Source organism: Natrix helvetica (assembly GCF_964273705.1).
Source record: "Natrix helvetica genome assembly, chromosome: 2".
In the NCBI taxonomy this organism is placed as follows: domain Eukaryota; kingdom Metazoa; phylum Chordata; class Lepidosauria; order Squamata; family Natricidae; genus Natrix; species Natrix helvetica.
In genome coordinates this window covers 181851298-181868361 of record NC_138552.1, presented here as the reverse complement: position 1 = coordinate 181868361, position 17064 = coordinate 181851298, and the positions used below count along the sequence as shown (strand labels likewise).

Genomic DNA, 17064 nt, shown 5'->3' with positions numbered 1-17064 from the left:
TGATGGGAGAAAATGTAGAGAGGAAAACCAAGTTCAGAAGAATGTACACACACACACACACACAAACAGACACAATATCTTTTTATCACTCCCAGCGATCCAGGTCTAGAAAAAAGCAGTTACATATCTCTCTTCTTTTTGACAGTTATTATTATATGATTACTGATAATATTTAATCCTTTCTATTTAAAAAAGCTGCAAAAAAAAATAATTACAAAAAATATAGCATAACTGTTATTTTTATATGGTACTTTATTTATGTTTATCTTTAGCTGTCTCCAATCATTGGAGTTTGGCAACATATAATTTTAAATAAAGGTAACATATCTTTAAATAGTGGTTCTAATTTGGGTTGAGCAGAATATGACAACTATAAGAAGGAGGGGATATAGTCCAGGATTTGTTACAAGAAATAGAAGGGCAAATATTGAAATATGAGTGAAAAAAATGGATGAGACTAAAGTCCTGATTGCTTAGAGAAAAATGCGGTTGGTTATGTAAAAAAAAAAGTGAGTTGCCTCTGCCAATGTTTTTTTTTTTTCTTTTTAAGAATTTATCTCTCCAATTAATGTCATTTAAGACAGTCAAATGAAAAATTACGTATTTGGGAAATGATCTATAGGACTTAATGTCTCTGCATTGCATTCTATTTCTAATATTTGATCTGATGTTCAGACTGTAAACAGCAGGTGGGCTATCCAGTCCATAAGACAGAAGGAAAATGTTTGTAGTTTATGTCTTACAGAGATACAGATAGATTGATGCTATTTAAAATAGTGTGCTACTGTAGAAAATAGGGAATATTTCTTAATTCTTTTGGAATTTTTTTTATCATTTCGTTAACTGGGGTTCTAAAAGATGTTACTGTTGAATGCTATGTAAGCTGTAAGAATGCATGTTCACCTTCTCTCACACAGAGCAGATGGATGCTTGACTGGCTGCTAATCCACAGCTGGAATGGTTTCAGCATTTTCCATGTTGCTGAGTTAGAGTGGTTTTCTAGTGGACTGAGAGGGCAGCAGGAGAGGGATATCATTATTCATCCGTATCCCAGTGGGATTGCTGCCAGGAGAGATTAATTTTTTTCTCTTATGCTTGTAAAACAAGCTCAGGTGGAGTCTGTAATCCTCAGGGCACGGGTGGCAGATCAAGGAAGATGCTACAAAGCTAGTTAATTTTCAGATTCTAGGGGAAACAGAAGCTCTGTTAGATGTATAAATACATGATTGCAAATTTAAGTAGCTCAAATCCAAATGGGATCTTCCCAGACATCTGGTACTGAAATCTCTATTTTTCTTTGTTTTTAATAGAAGTTCTTGCTAGTTCGAATTGCAGGAAAAGTAGCTCTCTTCAGTTACCTTCCTCTTGGCAGATCTATTAAATATATTTTACAAGTAGTAAATAGGACTGTAAGATGCGTCGAAGTATAGAGAGCACAGGTTTATTGAATGTGCACACTGCATCCTTTATTATAAAATAGCCAAGTTAAAATTTCCATTTTTCACTTTGTTCCCTTTCCCCCAGTCACCAAAATATGAAATAGCATTCATGTAAAGTCCAGTGCTCAGCAACTCAAGCAGATTTCTACATAAACATTTAAGGATGTCTATTGTTGGGGGTGGGGATTCTTTAAAGATAGAGCCATCAGCCAATATTTAGCCTACTGTCAATGTCCCTGCCATTATAGTCACCAAAGAATAGACTGGTTTTAAATTACTGAGATTTAGCAAAATATGTTTTTATCATATGACTTTATATAGTAGCTTCAAATAGCAGCAAGAGTCTAGCCCAGAGGAAGAGTCGTTAGCTGGATTAGTTGTGGAGATGGTCTTTCAAGTCTCAATATCCCCTGTAGATCCAGTCTCTTTTATCCCAGAAGTCTTAGAAGATGAGAATTGGCTCAGTGATACTGGAAGGCTATTGTCACTTAAGGAATTCATAGCCAGAATCCCTTAAGACTCTCCACTATTTAGATAGGAGGGGTACTCTTATCCAAGGGGATTAAAACACCTTAGTTAAACCTAGACTCTGTGCAAATGCATTGATCACTTACATCTATACAATATCTTGCAATCCTAGCTGATACAACTCACTGTTCAAACCATTACATATCTTTGGAAAATTTCCCATTATAGAAATAACACATACTTATATACCGCTTCACAATGCTTTACAGCCCTCTTTTAGTGGTTTACAGAGTCAGCATATTTCCCCCAACAATTTGGGTCCTCATTTTACCCACCTCGAAAGGATGGAAGGATGAGTCAACTTTGAGCCAGTCAGAATCAAACTGAACTGCTGGCAGTCAACAATCAGCAGAATTAGCCTGCAATTTTGGGATGGGGAAATTGTCATACAGATGTCCGCATGTTTTACATGTGGTACAGTAACATTGCACCACAAGCTTGAGAACTTGTGCTAATATATTGGAAAACATATTCTATATTCTATATCAAGGCATAAGAAAATACAACTGTGATTAATGGGACAATGAACTTGCTTGGGTTTTGATTCTCTTGAAAGCCTTTATGTACATACAAGAAATTAATATGGTAAAATTGGAAACCAAGCAACCCTTAACATTGGGGTTGTTAACTACCATAGGTGTTATTAGTACTTGGTCTGCTTTGTTTGGGTATCAATGGATATGTATCCTCTCACTGTACACATTATTTAAAATTCAGTCTGCAGATATTCTTATGGAAAATAGGCATCCATAAATACATTTTTTAAAAATTGCTTAAGTAATGCTCATGTTTTGAAATTTAAAAGGGAACCATATCCTATGAATGCCTTTTAGTACTGTCTAAAATAGTTTCTCACTTGAAAAAGAATTGATTTTTATCATTAAGCTGCTAAGCTATTGAAAGCTACAAACCACAAACAAAATTGTACTGACGGATACCAGCATTCCGTGCTGTGTGCTGGGTTTTTTTGTTGGAAAGGAAAACACAGTTACTTGAGGCTAACAACAGTATTACATCGTGAGCTTATTAGAGAAGAGCAAGTTTTGAACCTTTTTGAGGAAGTACCCTGTATGATGGGTAGTGAAAGAAGAAATATAATTTAGAGAACAAATTAAGAAAATGGTTAGATTGAATAGGCTTTTGGTTTATTAACAGAAATATTTCATATACAGTTTGGCTAGATATTTTTTATTGAAAATAAGAATGAAGCCAAATGAAACAGTTGATTTCCCTCTACCATTCTAAATAAGCAAGTTCCTCTTACATCCACAGTGGCCCACACCTGTAGTCTATTCTTCCTTCTCACAAATTAACCAGACTCTTTGTATGGCACTTAGTAGCGTTAAAACTGAGCAGTTATCAAGTGTTCACATGGCTACAAAGTCTGGCCTGGGAACCCTTTCTCTCAACGTATTCCTTACATTTACTCATCATCTCCATCTTGTCTGGATTTAATTTAATTTTGTTCACCTTCACTCAGCCCAGTAGCAAATCCAGGCAAATTCAAGCTATCAACTGCTTCTTGGACCTGGAGTATAAATCAGTGACGTGCAGTCAGGTGAGGCAAGTGAGGCACAGCCTCACCACTCTCATCATGAAAAAAAAAAGTAAAAGGAAAAAGCTGAGCTAGTTACTGCCTCACCGTGGATGACTCTGCTTAAATGTTAAAAAAAGCTGGAAAAGGTACGTATGGGTTGGAGGGAGGGGGAGGAATTCAAACTTCATCCTCCTGGTGCTGTGCAGGGCTTTGGGCAAAGGCTGGAGGGAAGGACCCTGGCTCGCTTGTGCTCTCCCTCCCCAAGAGTAGTTTGATTGCAGGCAGAGCCACGTTGTGGGGCCAGTGTGTGTGCTACAGCATGGCTCTTTGCCTGGCTTCCTGCCTCCTCCTGTGGTCTCCTCACTGGTGCTCTCCCTCCCCAGGTGTAGTGACTTCCTCCCCAGGCCCCCATTTATTTCTCTCTCACACACACACAGCTGGATAAAACTATATAAAAATCTAGCCCAGCTTCACTGATTGCAAGTTTGAAAAGGCAACGTGGCTCCGCCTGCAATCAAACTACACTTGGGGAGGGAGAGCACAAGCGAGCACTGAGGAGACCACAGGAGGAGGCAGGAAGCCAGGCAAAGAGCCATGCTGTAGTACACACACTTCCCCCCAGCCTCTTTCTTTTGGAAGGCTCGGCTCGGCTCCCCTCCGGCTTCTCTGCCTCTCCTCTCACCCCAGCCTGCCAGCAGGAGGTGGTGGGTGGGCTTTATTGTGTTCCAGGCATTTCCCACCCAGACAGCAGGCTGCATTTGCAATGGTGGAGGTGTTTGGGAAAGGCAGCAGGGGAATGGGGGGAATGGCAGAGGAGCTGCTTTCAAGCCACTGGAAAAGATATCCAATCCAACTTTTGTGTGTGTGTGTGGGTTTGTTTGAGAGTGAGTGAGAGAGGGAAGGGGTAGGAGAGATAGTCCAATCCAACTTCTGTGTGTGTGTGTGTGTGTGTGTGTGTGTGTGTGTGTGTGTGTGTGTGTTTGAGAGGGGGAGGAAGGGAGAGAGGGAGGAAGGAGGGGAAGGAGAAGAAAAAGAAAAAGAAAGAAGGAGCAAAGGAGAAAAACAAATGCTGTCACTTTAAATTGGAACTGAGCATGCCTGGCTGTGGAATTTGGAATTCTGGGAGTTGAAGTCCACAAGTCTAAAAATATTTGAAACCCAGCACTGTGTCAGTGCCTCGCCAGTCATAAACCTCACCGCACGTCACAGGTATAAATAGTAGTCAATCTGTGTGCCGCCACCATACTGAGAACTTCAATACTGAATATTGAATAGCATGAGGGATAGTATATATCAGTGGCCTAGCCCTAGAGATTAATTAGTAGATACCATCACTATTTTCTGAAAACCATCTGATGTGAAGAATTATAATATTGACAGAAGGTTCGATACAATCAGATGATGCAGAAGGATTCCATGGTCACTAACTTCCAGTTTTCAATTTAGGTATCCATGAAGATAACAAAACTAGTCCCATTATCAGTATCATCCAAATATAGTTGGAGATACAAAATCCATTCAATGAAGAATTCCTTCAATAGAAACCTCAAAAACTGGACATAGGCATCACATACCATTTGCAGGAGTCTCAGTGGCACAATGGTTAGAGTCCAGTACTGCAGGCCACTCAGAGGTGGGTTTTAGGCAGTACAGTACCCACGTACCGATGCCAGAAATCCAGCATGCGTTTGCGTACCAGGGCCTCTAGAAGCCCCGTACCGGAACAGTCCCTCCCCTGGCCTGCCCCCCCTGCTCGCTCACCCCACAGATCTTTCCTTCCCCCTCCAGAGAGCCCATGCCAAGAGAGAGGAGGTGGGTTGGTTTGAATGCAGGTGAGCAGGCGGTTTAGTGGCCTCCACTCGTTCAGGCAGGTGGAGAAAGAAAGGAGGTGCACAATAGCTGATGCCAAAGGCGCTCCCCTTCACCTTGGTGGCGGGGGTGCTTTATCGTGCGCCTCCTTTCTTTCTTACCCTGCCCGAACGAGTGAAGGAGGCAGGCGGAGAAAGAAAGGAGGTGCGTGAGAAAGCACCACCACCACCAAGGGCGAAGGAGAGCTCCTTCACCCTCAGCTATCGCGCACCTCCTTTCTTTCTCCACCTGCCCGAACGAGTGAAGGAGGCACTCACTGGCCATTAAACCGTCCACTTGTCCACATTCAAACCAGCCCATTTCCTCTCTCCCTGCATGGGCTCTCTGGAGGGGGTGGGAAGGTCCCTCTGAAGACCTCACTTGTTCTGGCGGCACCGCAGTGATAGCAGCTGAGCAAGGGAAGGAGGAATTCTGGGAGTTGAAGTCCACAAGTCTTAAAGCTGTCAAGTTTGAACACCCCTGGGGCTTTTTTGTAAAGGGTTAGGGATGCAAGGGTCTTGTAACTTGACAGCTTTAAGGCTTGCACACTTCAAATGCCAGAGTTTCTGAGCCAACATTTTGGTTGTTAAGCAAGAGTGTTGTTAAGTGAGTTTCACCACATTTTACAAGTTGGCCACACCCATCCAGTCACATGACTGCTAAGCCACTCCCACCCAGTCACATGACCGCCAAGCCACTCCCACAAAACAGGACACACCTACAGAATAGGTTCTAAAAAATTTGAAACCCACCACTGAGGCCACTTCTGCTGAATATCGGCTGCCTGAAATTTGGCATTATTATTTTTAAGAAGTCAATGTTACTTCCATTTTATTTAAAATCTAAAGCTGTGTATGACTTTGAAGCTAATTGTAATCAGTGTTTGAATTTCTGGATTGTAAGTGATCATTAGAATATTATGGGATGTTTGCAAACTCACTATAGTCATTAAATAGGAATAAATCTCATATTTTTTAAGAAGAGAAAGGTGAAGATTCATATTTGAAAGATCTGTTCATATCTTAACTTGTCTGCTGCACATTCTCCTTTATGACACTTCAAATTGGAAGGAAATAATTAAAAAAAATGTTCTGCACTGAATGTGTTATTTCTCCAGCTATTTCCCAAGGTCACTGCAAGTAATGGAGATTTAAAATATGAGGTCAGAGAAATGTTACTTCCAGATAATGCATGACTGTTTCCCTGACATACCTGAAAGGGAGAAGTGGACTGAAATTATAACATTTGATAGCCAGGCAGATGAATTGGTACATCATACTTTGATTGATCAGGCCAAAAATAAACAAACAAACAAATACCAGTCCTTAAATCATCCTGAATGTACAAGCATAAATTTTGTACAAAATGTACAAAACATTTTGCTCTATATATTCAAAGCAGAAGAGGAAAAAATAACACATTTGTCTCTTCAAACCATTAGCAAATGTGTCCTCAGTTCTGTGTCTGCCTAAACAAACAAAAATTAATTTGCATTCATAAAAAATCAAAAACTATTTATCCTATGAAGCTGGTACCACAAACCAAATCTTGTGGAGTAGAAATAAACTTCTAAAAATAAAAAATTGTATAAAATTAAATATCACAAAAGTAAGTTTAACTGTAATATTGTTAGGAGCCACTTTAATAGAGGCATTTCCTTTTGCTTGGTTTGCTACTTACAAATTTAGGACTGGCTTAATTCCATCTGTTTGCTAGTAGATGTTGGTGGGTAGAGCTAGCTCATATATTAGCCTTAGAATTAATAAACCACCCAAGAATTGAATATTCCCCCACACACCAGTAGTGGGTTGCCAATTTTTTTACTACCGATTTGTGCGTGCTTACGTGAGCGCTTTTGCACGTGACACTTCTGTGCATGCGCAGAAGCATCCGGGTAGATGGGCGAAGCCTCCCGCCAGCACTACTACCAGTTCGCCTGATCTGGGCCAAACCGGAAACAATCCACCTCTGCCACGCACACACACACACATATTAATAGGTTAAATGCCTGGGTGAAAGAAGCAAAATTTTAAAATGCATATGTTTAACTAACTTAATTAACTATGTTATGCTAATTATTAGCAAATAATTTAGAGAAAATGTTTTTAAAACTGGATCAATACAGGGCAAATATTTTTGCTATCCTTCATCCATTTCTTTACAAGTGTTTCCTTTTCCTTAGAGTCAGAGAACGGTGGGGTTACATTTTGCTCGTAACTTAGTCAAGGAACAATAAATGTTTCTCCGTTTTATTTTTTGATAAAATAAACTTAACAGAAGACTTCTAGCAGGCTTTTTTCTTAGTACAAGCTTCATAGTTACTGTATTGAGAACAAGATGAGAGTTGGCTCAATAACAAGGATGAATGGACTTCTCTCCTATCTCTAGGTTACAATAATTTCAGATCTTTTTTTGTCTATCCTAACTCAACTTAAATGAATTTGATAGTAAAGATGAAGAATGCTCTGTTGTGTAGTGGGCCCAAAACATTGGCATATTGAATTTGAAAAACACTGTAATACTGATAGTCTGACTTGATCACAAACTACAGAAAACAGGTGTTCCAAGGTAACACTTTTGGTAGCAAGTAGACCATAACACATGCTTAAGCATCTAATTTTATATCCAATTGTCTTTAGAAGATGACATTAAAGAGCATTGAGATACATATATTAATGCTTTATTTTATGTTAATCTGCTTTGTTATGCTTAAAATCATATTAAATATATCTAAGTGCTTTTAAAGTCATTTTAAATAATGATGTTGTTCTGATTTTTTTTCCCTTAAGATGCTTTTCCTTAAGACAGGTTACTGATGGAAGTGTATCTTTCTACATTTTCTATCCATAGCAGTTTCTCCATCATCCCCATAATGTAGAGATGAGATTAAATGAGGCATAATGCAATATCGAAGTCAGTACCGTGTAATAGGTAAATTAGCTTAGAAACCAAGAGACTGTAACTAGAACTCCAGTCAGGAGACTGTGAGTTCTAGTCCTCCCATAGGCATAAAAGTAGGCTAGGAAAACTTGGGCTAGTCGTTCTCTTTCAGCCGAATTCATAGGTGCATTCTTGTGAAGAAAATATGAGGTGGGGGAAAAATATGTGCACATTTTTATTCACAGTGTATGAAATATGAATGCTGGCTATTTAGGTAACTTTATCTAAAGATTTGTTTAATTATAATTATAGACATCCTTCCATTATACGTGTTGCTCATGAGTGCTAAACAGTTTTGACAGTAAAACATTATTTATAATGCTCTTTATTTACTGTTCCTGTTTATTCCAATTTCTATGGTACTTCCAAAATCCTTGTTCAAACTTTTTATTTTCTGTATTTCTAAAATATTTTATTTATTTATACATAATTTATAATCTGCCCCAATCCCAAAGATTCTGGATGGCTAAATACAAAATAGCTAAAATAGAAACAATGCAAACAGTAGACTAGAACTGAGGGAAAAACAAAATACCAAAATCTGGGAATGGCAATCTATAATCAGCCGCAGTTGAAGGCTGATTGGAATAGTGTTGCTTTTAATGTTTTCTAAAACTGAGTAAAGTTAGCACTGAAGAGACCTCCAGAAAGAGGTTGGGAAGGGGGCTACTATAAAGAAGGCCTGCCATTTCGTCCTATGCATTTTTTAAATAAGGGACCTCTAGGAAACGCTCCCTGGATGACCTCACTAGATTCATTCATCGCAAGACAATAGGTGACATTTATCAATGCTGTGCCATTTAGGGGTTTAAAGGTCATAAGTAACATTTTGAACTGAGTCTGGAAGCTTACTGATAGCCAATGAAGCAACATTAAAACAATTCTACATTGGCAATGTAGAATAATGGGGAGGGGGGGGGGACCTAGTAACTTTGCTCCCAAAACTTACAGCCATTGTAGCTTCCAGGTCATCTCTGAGGCAGCCCCAATGTATTACAATAGTCAGCTGAGTCGTGATAAAGGTGCAAGTTATTGTTGCCAAGTAGCCACTTAGTATTCAAGAGAACACCTAAATTTTAAATCATACCCATTGTTGTTGGAAGTCAGAGAACCTAGGAAGTTTTAATAATCCACATAATATATGTGTGGTTCCAAGCAGTGTGGCCATTTGGAATTGACAGATGGAAATGTTGTCAATACAGATTTTCTAAGTGCCTTCCAAGATTTTTTTTTTGTAGGGCACCAGTGTGCTAATAACTATTTGTGTTATTGGGTGAGTGTTATCCTATCCAAAGCAATTACCAGGACCAATTTTCTTAAGAATGCTGTGTTTATGAACAAACAACAGTTTTGACTTGGAGAGATTTAGTCTGAACTTGCTTTGCTCCATTCAAATTGTCACAGTCTCCAGACACCTATTCAGAACTTTCAAAGCCTCTCCTTTATTTCCTACAGAAATGATGTACAGCTAGGTATACCCTGTTTTCCCCAAAATAAGACCTCCCCAGATAATAAGCCCAATTGGACTTTTCAGCGCATGCGCTAAAATAAGCCCTCCCCTAAAATATTGCAACACAGCAAAAGCCATGAGGTGACCATGCTCACCGCCTCCAGAACCTCCAAAATAATAAGACCTCACCGAAAACAAGGCCAAGAGCTTATTTGGGGGGGGGGGGTTCAAAAGAAAATAAGACCCTGTCTTATTTTTGTGGAAACACGGTACTTCATCCCAACCTGATGGATAAACAGTTCATGTAGATGTTAAGTAACATGAGAAAAAGCACTAGGCTCTCTTGAACTAAAATAGAATACAGGAAAAGGAAGTGCAGGTTCTCGCCAAAAAAGTTTTAGAAGATAAATTAATATTTCAATAGACTGAATGAAAAATTTATATAAGAGGATAGGGAAATTGCTTGAACAGAATGAAAAGAAAATTATGGTGCAGACTATCATAGAGGTATGGATGTATGCTAATACAAAGAATACTTGCCAGAATGATGAAATGTAAGATGATGCAAATGAGAAAAATGTATATAAGAAAATAATTGATGAACATATGTACATCACCTTTTAAATATTGTCGTAAAAGCCAATCTGCAGTGCTAAATTTACATAATATATTACTGGTGCCTCAAATTCCACATTAAACAAGCTTCCCAGTATAGTGTTGATAAAGAGCATAGTTGCCTTTACAAGCTCAGGGAATGTGAGAGGCTGAATTGGTTTGGTTTGGTTTAGTTTAAGACTCTGTGTTACAAATTAATCAGTTTGGCCTGAGAAGTCTACAACTCATTAACTTTAAAGGCTTTGCTATTTCTCATGGTTGAACTTATGTTTTAACATAAATAAGGCTTTCTTTTGTCACCTGCATTGGTCAAGCTATTCCACAGCTCACAACTCTATCCAATGTATATTTGCTTAGGCGTATTACTGACTTTGATGGCACTTGGTCCTTAGTTATTTTGTACCAGATTGTGATTGTGCTGCATAATATTATACAGGCTGGCTAGATGTTAGTCTCATTGTATAGAAGACTTAGTGCCTGCAGCTTTAAATCACTATAAAATATGTTGCTAAAATAGAGCATACTTGTTTTTTTAATAAATCTAGGAACTGGTACACAGTATAAATCTACATTGGAGTAAAGTAATTTTATGCTAAAAATAATTTGGATGAGAGAATAATATTGATGAAATAACAGGAGCTTACAAATAATATTAATTGATTGGAAAATTGCTGTAATTTCAAGCTACTATTTTCCCAAGCTCTTCTGGTAGTAAACTATGTATTTTAAGACTTTTGGATTCTACCCCTTGGTATATCTGTTTTTGTGAATTTTCACTTAATACTCTATATGTGACTGATTAACATTTAGGTGGCAGTAATTCAAAATTAGTTTTAAGTTGGGAATTTAAGGTGGGCCTTTAAATCTTATTAGAGGCCAGGTGTCCCTTGCAGCTTTTTTATAATAATGGTACCAATATCTCCTGAACAAAACAAATCTATATCATTATTTCCACTCTTTGGAACCATTGGTTTTGAACTGCTAGGTAAGGCAAGAGAAAACTCAGAGTAAATGTTTTCTTAGGCTTTAGAGAAAACTTCAATAATACAACAAAAGTTTTTGGATTTGGAACTCGTTTTTAGGCAAAAGGGTAAATGAATGAATAAAAATGCAAAGTGCTTCTAATTTTATCTTTGACACAGAATTGTATGGAAGTATAAAAGGACCACATCTTGTGATACTCTAAAATCAATAAATATGATCTTCCATTATTTTGGGAGATCTGAGTAGATTTACATGCAAATAAAAACTTGTAATTGCTAACAGTTGTGAAAATCCTCCGTCTGAAAACTGAATGGCCATTGACTATTCAAATGTAGAATGATAACTGAAATGTAGACACAGATTCTATTTTAAGGCTGCATGATGTTAGTTCATGCTACCAGTGTTACTTTTGTTCTTGACAATTTAGAAAGGAATACATTTTATGGCCTGTTGTAGCTCTCTTTCCAAGAAGTGCCACAGCATATATTTTTGAAATTGCTGTTTGGTTACAAAATCCTGATTATTATTATTTTTATTATTTTCACTGTAAAAAAAAGAAAGGGGGGAAGGGTTGAGAGGAATCGGAATAAATATTTGTATCAGTGCAACCAAAAACTGTTGGGGACTCTTTAAATACTTTTTTTTTCAGCTGCTTCACTTTTCTTCCTCATTATTTCCTCTTGGCCAAAAGGAAATCCAGGAAAGAAGTTCTATGCTTCTATCAGAAAGCTTCCAAATCTTATGTGATTTTATGCCTTCTATGTCAGCAGATACACTTTTACTATCAGCTCCTGTTGAATTTCCAAATTCATTCAGCTTCTTACTGACACTTAAGGGAAATGAAGGAACAGTTCATTTGGCATTCTTAATGTTCTTATTAATGTACCCGTTCTCCAATTTTGAACAGTCTTTTTAAAGTGGTTCTGCCAGGCTCTTGTTTTTGTTGTTCATAAATTGGCATTGTGTAGTCTGTGGAACTTGCAGGATAGATTTGTGCTAAAAAGGGAAATGAATGCAGAAAAAAACCTGAGTGAACAGCAAGGCCACTTTGATTTGATTATGAAGGATGTTTCTTTATTCCGTCTGTCTTCCTGCAATCTGAAAACAGTAGCAGGGGGTTACAAGCTGAGTTCATCATAGAGTTGTCAATCACTGCCATTTCACATTTGCAGTGGAAGATGTCTTTATTCAAGGACAGCTGGGCAAATCAGAAGCACAGATTTGCAGTTAGTAGCCTGTCCTGCCTATGCTAAGCAAACAGGGACAGGGCAAGCAGACCAGTCTGTCACATAAAAATATAATGGACTAGGCTGACCTTGGTGCCCTACATTCAGCTTCGTTCCCAGATGCATAAAAGCTCCAGTGCTCATTCTCAATTTCCTTTAATTACTTACATGATGTAGATAAGAAAATGAACTTCACTTACAATCATCCATCACACACTCATAGGAAATGAAGTAGGCAAATTGTTTGAAACCAGAGGAGTATTTTGGAAGTAAATAAAACAGGTTGCTTAAGGGGGAGAAAGGAGACTTTTTCTGTTTTCCAGAAATACCTGCTCAGCTGCAGCCATTCTGCTGATCCCACCCCTTAGTCTGTCTCATGGCTAGAGCTACCAAGCTCCCAAAAGAAAAATCTCCTTGGTAAATATCCCTTAAAATATTGTTAAGGGATGTGGTTTAAATAAGAGTGAAGCAAACATGAAGAATTCTATAGGGCTTAAGATGGCACTGACCCTTTGGTTCAGAAAATAAATGACCACAGTTTTCACAAAAGAATGGAAAAGACATCATGGATTAGGTAGCAGTTGTCTTCAATCTGTTCTTTAAAAAAACACTGTTCAAAGCCCATGACATTTTTAGAGGTTGCTTAGGTATTATTTCTAGGGTTTTCTGAATTATTATTCAAGTTTTTTATCCTCTTGTCTTGAGGCTTTATCTGTCAATTAAAAGGAATATTTTATTGTACAGTAACCATGTGAACATAAGTAAAATGCATTACAATTAATTCTCATACGCAGCTTTCACAAAGTTAACTTTAATTAATCTGCAGTTGGCCAAATTTACAACTGAGAGAGCATTTTCTTCTGGAAAGCATTTGAACTTTTGCCAAAAAACATTACTATATTGTAAATGTAATCCAGCCTTTCTCTAGTGCTTCTTGTGCTTGTGGATGAGAATATATCTGAAAGCTTTAGGAACACTTGGTCCATATTTCTCGTAAGTAGTTTTATTAGGGGCTTGGGTAAAATTTGCCAAAGGAAGCTCCTAATTGTCTATATCCCAGTTCTTTCCATATATATTTTTACACTAATGTTTGCCCCCCCCCCCTCTCTGTCTCTCTCTTTCAGGATGCTGAAGAATACACAGACCTCCCAGTGAGGCACAATGAAGATCAAATGAATAGCGAACTGGCCAAATGTCTCCCCATTGAAGTCAACCCACATTCTTTTGACAGCTCACACACCAAATGTCATCTTCTGTTGCAAGCCCACTTTGAACGTGCCGTGCTTCCATGTCCAGATTATGTCACTGATACCAAGACGGTGTTAGACCAGTCAATCAGAATATGTCAGGTACAGTTAATTTTTTATGCTTAATGGTCTAGTTTGGTACTTATGACTGCCAAAATCTAGATTTGAAAATGTGCCCGAATTGTTGATATTATTACATCATAATGTAGTCACATATTTTAATGCATAATATTCCACAGGCTTTATCTCTTTTTTAGTAGTTTATAATATCAAATACAAAAATACAAAAGAAAATAGTAGGGAAAAGGTGGGAGGGAAAGGGGGGGAAAGAAAGAAAAGGCGCTGACCTCAAATTCCCTTTAGTGCAGTAGAATAAGATTATAGCATCAAACCTCAACTTTTTATTTTTACATAATAGCGTAAACTAGCCATTTCTATACCCTGTTTCCCTGAAAATAAGACAGATAATAAGCCCAATCGGGCTTTTGAGCGCATGTGCTAAAATAAGCCCTCCCTGAAACTATTGCAACACAGCAGCAGCCATGAAGTGACCATGCTTGCTGCCTCTTGCACCTCAAACATAAAACCTCCCTGAAAATAAAGCCAAATGCTTATTTTGGGGGGGTCAAAAGAAAATAAGACTCTGTCTTATTTTCGGGAAAACACGGTAACAACAAATCTACCTAATCGGTAAACTCCAAAATCAAAATTTCTTTTTTTTTCTCACCTCAAGCACAAAGATCAGAAGTGGTTTCCAAGCAGAAACAAAAGTAATTGTGTTTTTTTCTTTAATCAAAGCAGTCAATTTAGCCATGTCTGCTAACACCATTAACTTTTGCAGCCATTCATCCATTGTGGGAATTGAAGTGTCCTTCTATTTCATAGGACTTATCTCATGCATCATCACATCACTCATATGAGGTAGACGGGCCTTAATTAACAAAATATGTTGCCTATTTTATTCAAACAAAATATATTGGCTTGATAATATGGTATTTTGGCTATATGCATACGTGTTTATAAATGCTCAAAAAATACAGGCCTCAGATAATTACTATACACCATAATTACTAAAAATCATTTTAGTGTATATACATTTTTAACATTACCTCTGTACTGTTTATGTCAGTGCAGGTTCTCATTGCCTGTTTCTGCAACATATGTAATGATTTGAAATAAAGGTCAAAAGTTAAATAGGAATTTGATAAGCCTTTATCAATTTTTAAGCCAAGATCATTATGTATTTCTTTCCCTTCAGAGTTGATAAGATACAGTTCCACCTAATACTGATTAAATATGATTACCAAAACAAAAGCGATTTTTTTCATGATTACTTTGGTGACATAAGGCTACTCTTATGATATTCAGCCTTAATCCTTTGAAAAATATTTACCCTGTATATGTTAAGCACATTTCAGCAGAATATCTATGCTGTTCTTTGAGAACAGAGTTATGGCCATAATTTTTTCTGTACCTAGTAATCATACCTTGCATTGCTATATCTGTTTTTTGTGTCAAAATAAGAAATGGTTCTTGTCTCATAATCATACTCTCATATTGTGGTACTAAGGTACTTACGTTTTTGAACCCTTTTGAATGTTCATTATTTCTGCATAAATATTACCTAAAACATGATCTGTTTTAGGTCATATTTTAGACCTAAAAGTTCTAAAATTAGATAAAGAAAACCCAATTAATTAAATGAATCAAAATCTTTATACTTATTTATTTGTTGAGGTAAATGATACAAAGATATATACTGTATTTGGGACAGAAGCGTATGAATCTTTGCTTTCTATAAATGGTATGTCTCTATTGGCAGCAATAATAGCAACTAAACATTTTTGATGATATTTATCAGTCCTACACAGCAACTTGAAGGAACTTTAGCCTATCTTTCCTCACAGAACAATCTTGATTCAGGGATGCTGATAGGTTTCCATGCATAAACTGTCCACTTCAGATACACAACATTTCTATAGGATTACTGCCAGGACTTTGATCTATTCCTTGTGTGGGGAACGGATGATGTTTTAGTTCATAAACTAAACTAAAACATGCTGGAGCCCATCTTCAGGGAGCTTCTCTTTAGCACAGTGTTCTGTGTAGAGAACTCTGCTAAAGAGAAGTTCCCTGAAGACAGGCTCCAGCACAAGTCCAAAAGCTCAGAAGACAAAACCTCTGGTCCTGGTGACCCACCCAGATTGAATCCTGCAACATTATCCTGGGACACATATATTTACCTTCGTTGCTGTCATGACAGTTATTAAAAAACCTTCCTCTCCAGTATTCCAGTTCCAAGTGTCAGGATTCTGCAGTGTTTATGTTTCGTCTTTTACTAGCAAAACAGTTACAAAGGAATATGCTGAGATATTACAGGAGTTCTCACTCGCCAACCACAATCAGAACGGATACTAAAAACAAGGTTGTAAAGTAAAACATGTGACCGTGCCCAACTTACAATGTCAGTTCTTGTACAATCATTAGCTAATCATGCTGTTGTTATTAAGCATGATATCACATGACCGCAACTTGCAACTTCCTGCTGGCTTCCCCATTTATTTTGCTTTGTATGAAACTGGCTGTGAAGGTTACAAATGGTCCATAGTCACGTGACTGTAGGATGCTGTGACCATTGTAATTGCATGCCAGTTGCCAAACAGTTGTAATTATGTGACTGCAGGGATGCTTCAATGGCCACAGTTTCAAGAACTGGTCATAAATCTCCTTTTTCAGTGCGGTCATATTGCTGGTCACTAAACAAGCAGCTGGTAAGCAAGGATTACCAACTACCTATATTTGATTCCTGATGGTTGGTGCTTGTGACACTCAATTTTATCTGGCCTTAGGGCACAATAAATTTCATTTGGTGACACTCGTTTCATTTACATGAAGGAGTCAATCCGTGTAGTTTTGAGAAATGCTAGAGAGACTGTGGTTAAAGTTAGCCAGGATAAACTTTATACAACTTTTAAAAAAATTTCCCCTACTGTCAGCACCTCCATTCACTTTATACAAAGCACCTTATGTTTGATGAGGTTAATACTTGTTTTGAAAGGAAGATAAATATGAATATTTATCAGTATAGCACAAACATAACTGATTACAGCACTACATAAATGATAAAGAAAGAAAATTAAGTCCCCATATAGTACTAGTTTAATCGTTTCCACCTGCCCTCAAATGGAGAATTTATTTCCAGTGTTTGTGATTTTTTTTTACATGTTTGTTTTTGAACACTCGAGATAGC

General features: G+C 37.6%; 1 protein-coding gene across 2 annotated transcripts in view; it reads left to right on the top strand.

The window, feature by feature from the left end:
• Positions 1–17064, top strand: part of ASCC3 (activating signal cointegrator 1 complex subunit 3) — a 225777-nt gene that overhangs the window by 188815 nt on the left and 19898 nt on the right. For both annotated transcript variants that reach the window (XM_081945730.1, XM_081945729.1), the window contains exon 37: positions 13692–13916. In XM_081945730.1, the coding sequence (XP_081801856.1) occupies positions 13692–13916 (225 nt within the window). The remainder of the gene's footprint in view (positions 1–13691; positions 13917–17064) is intronic.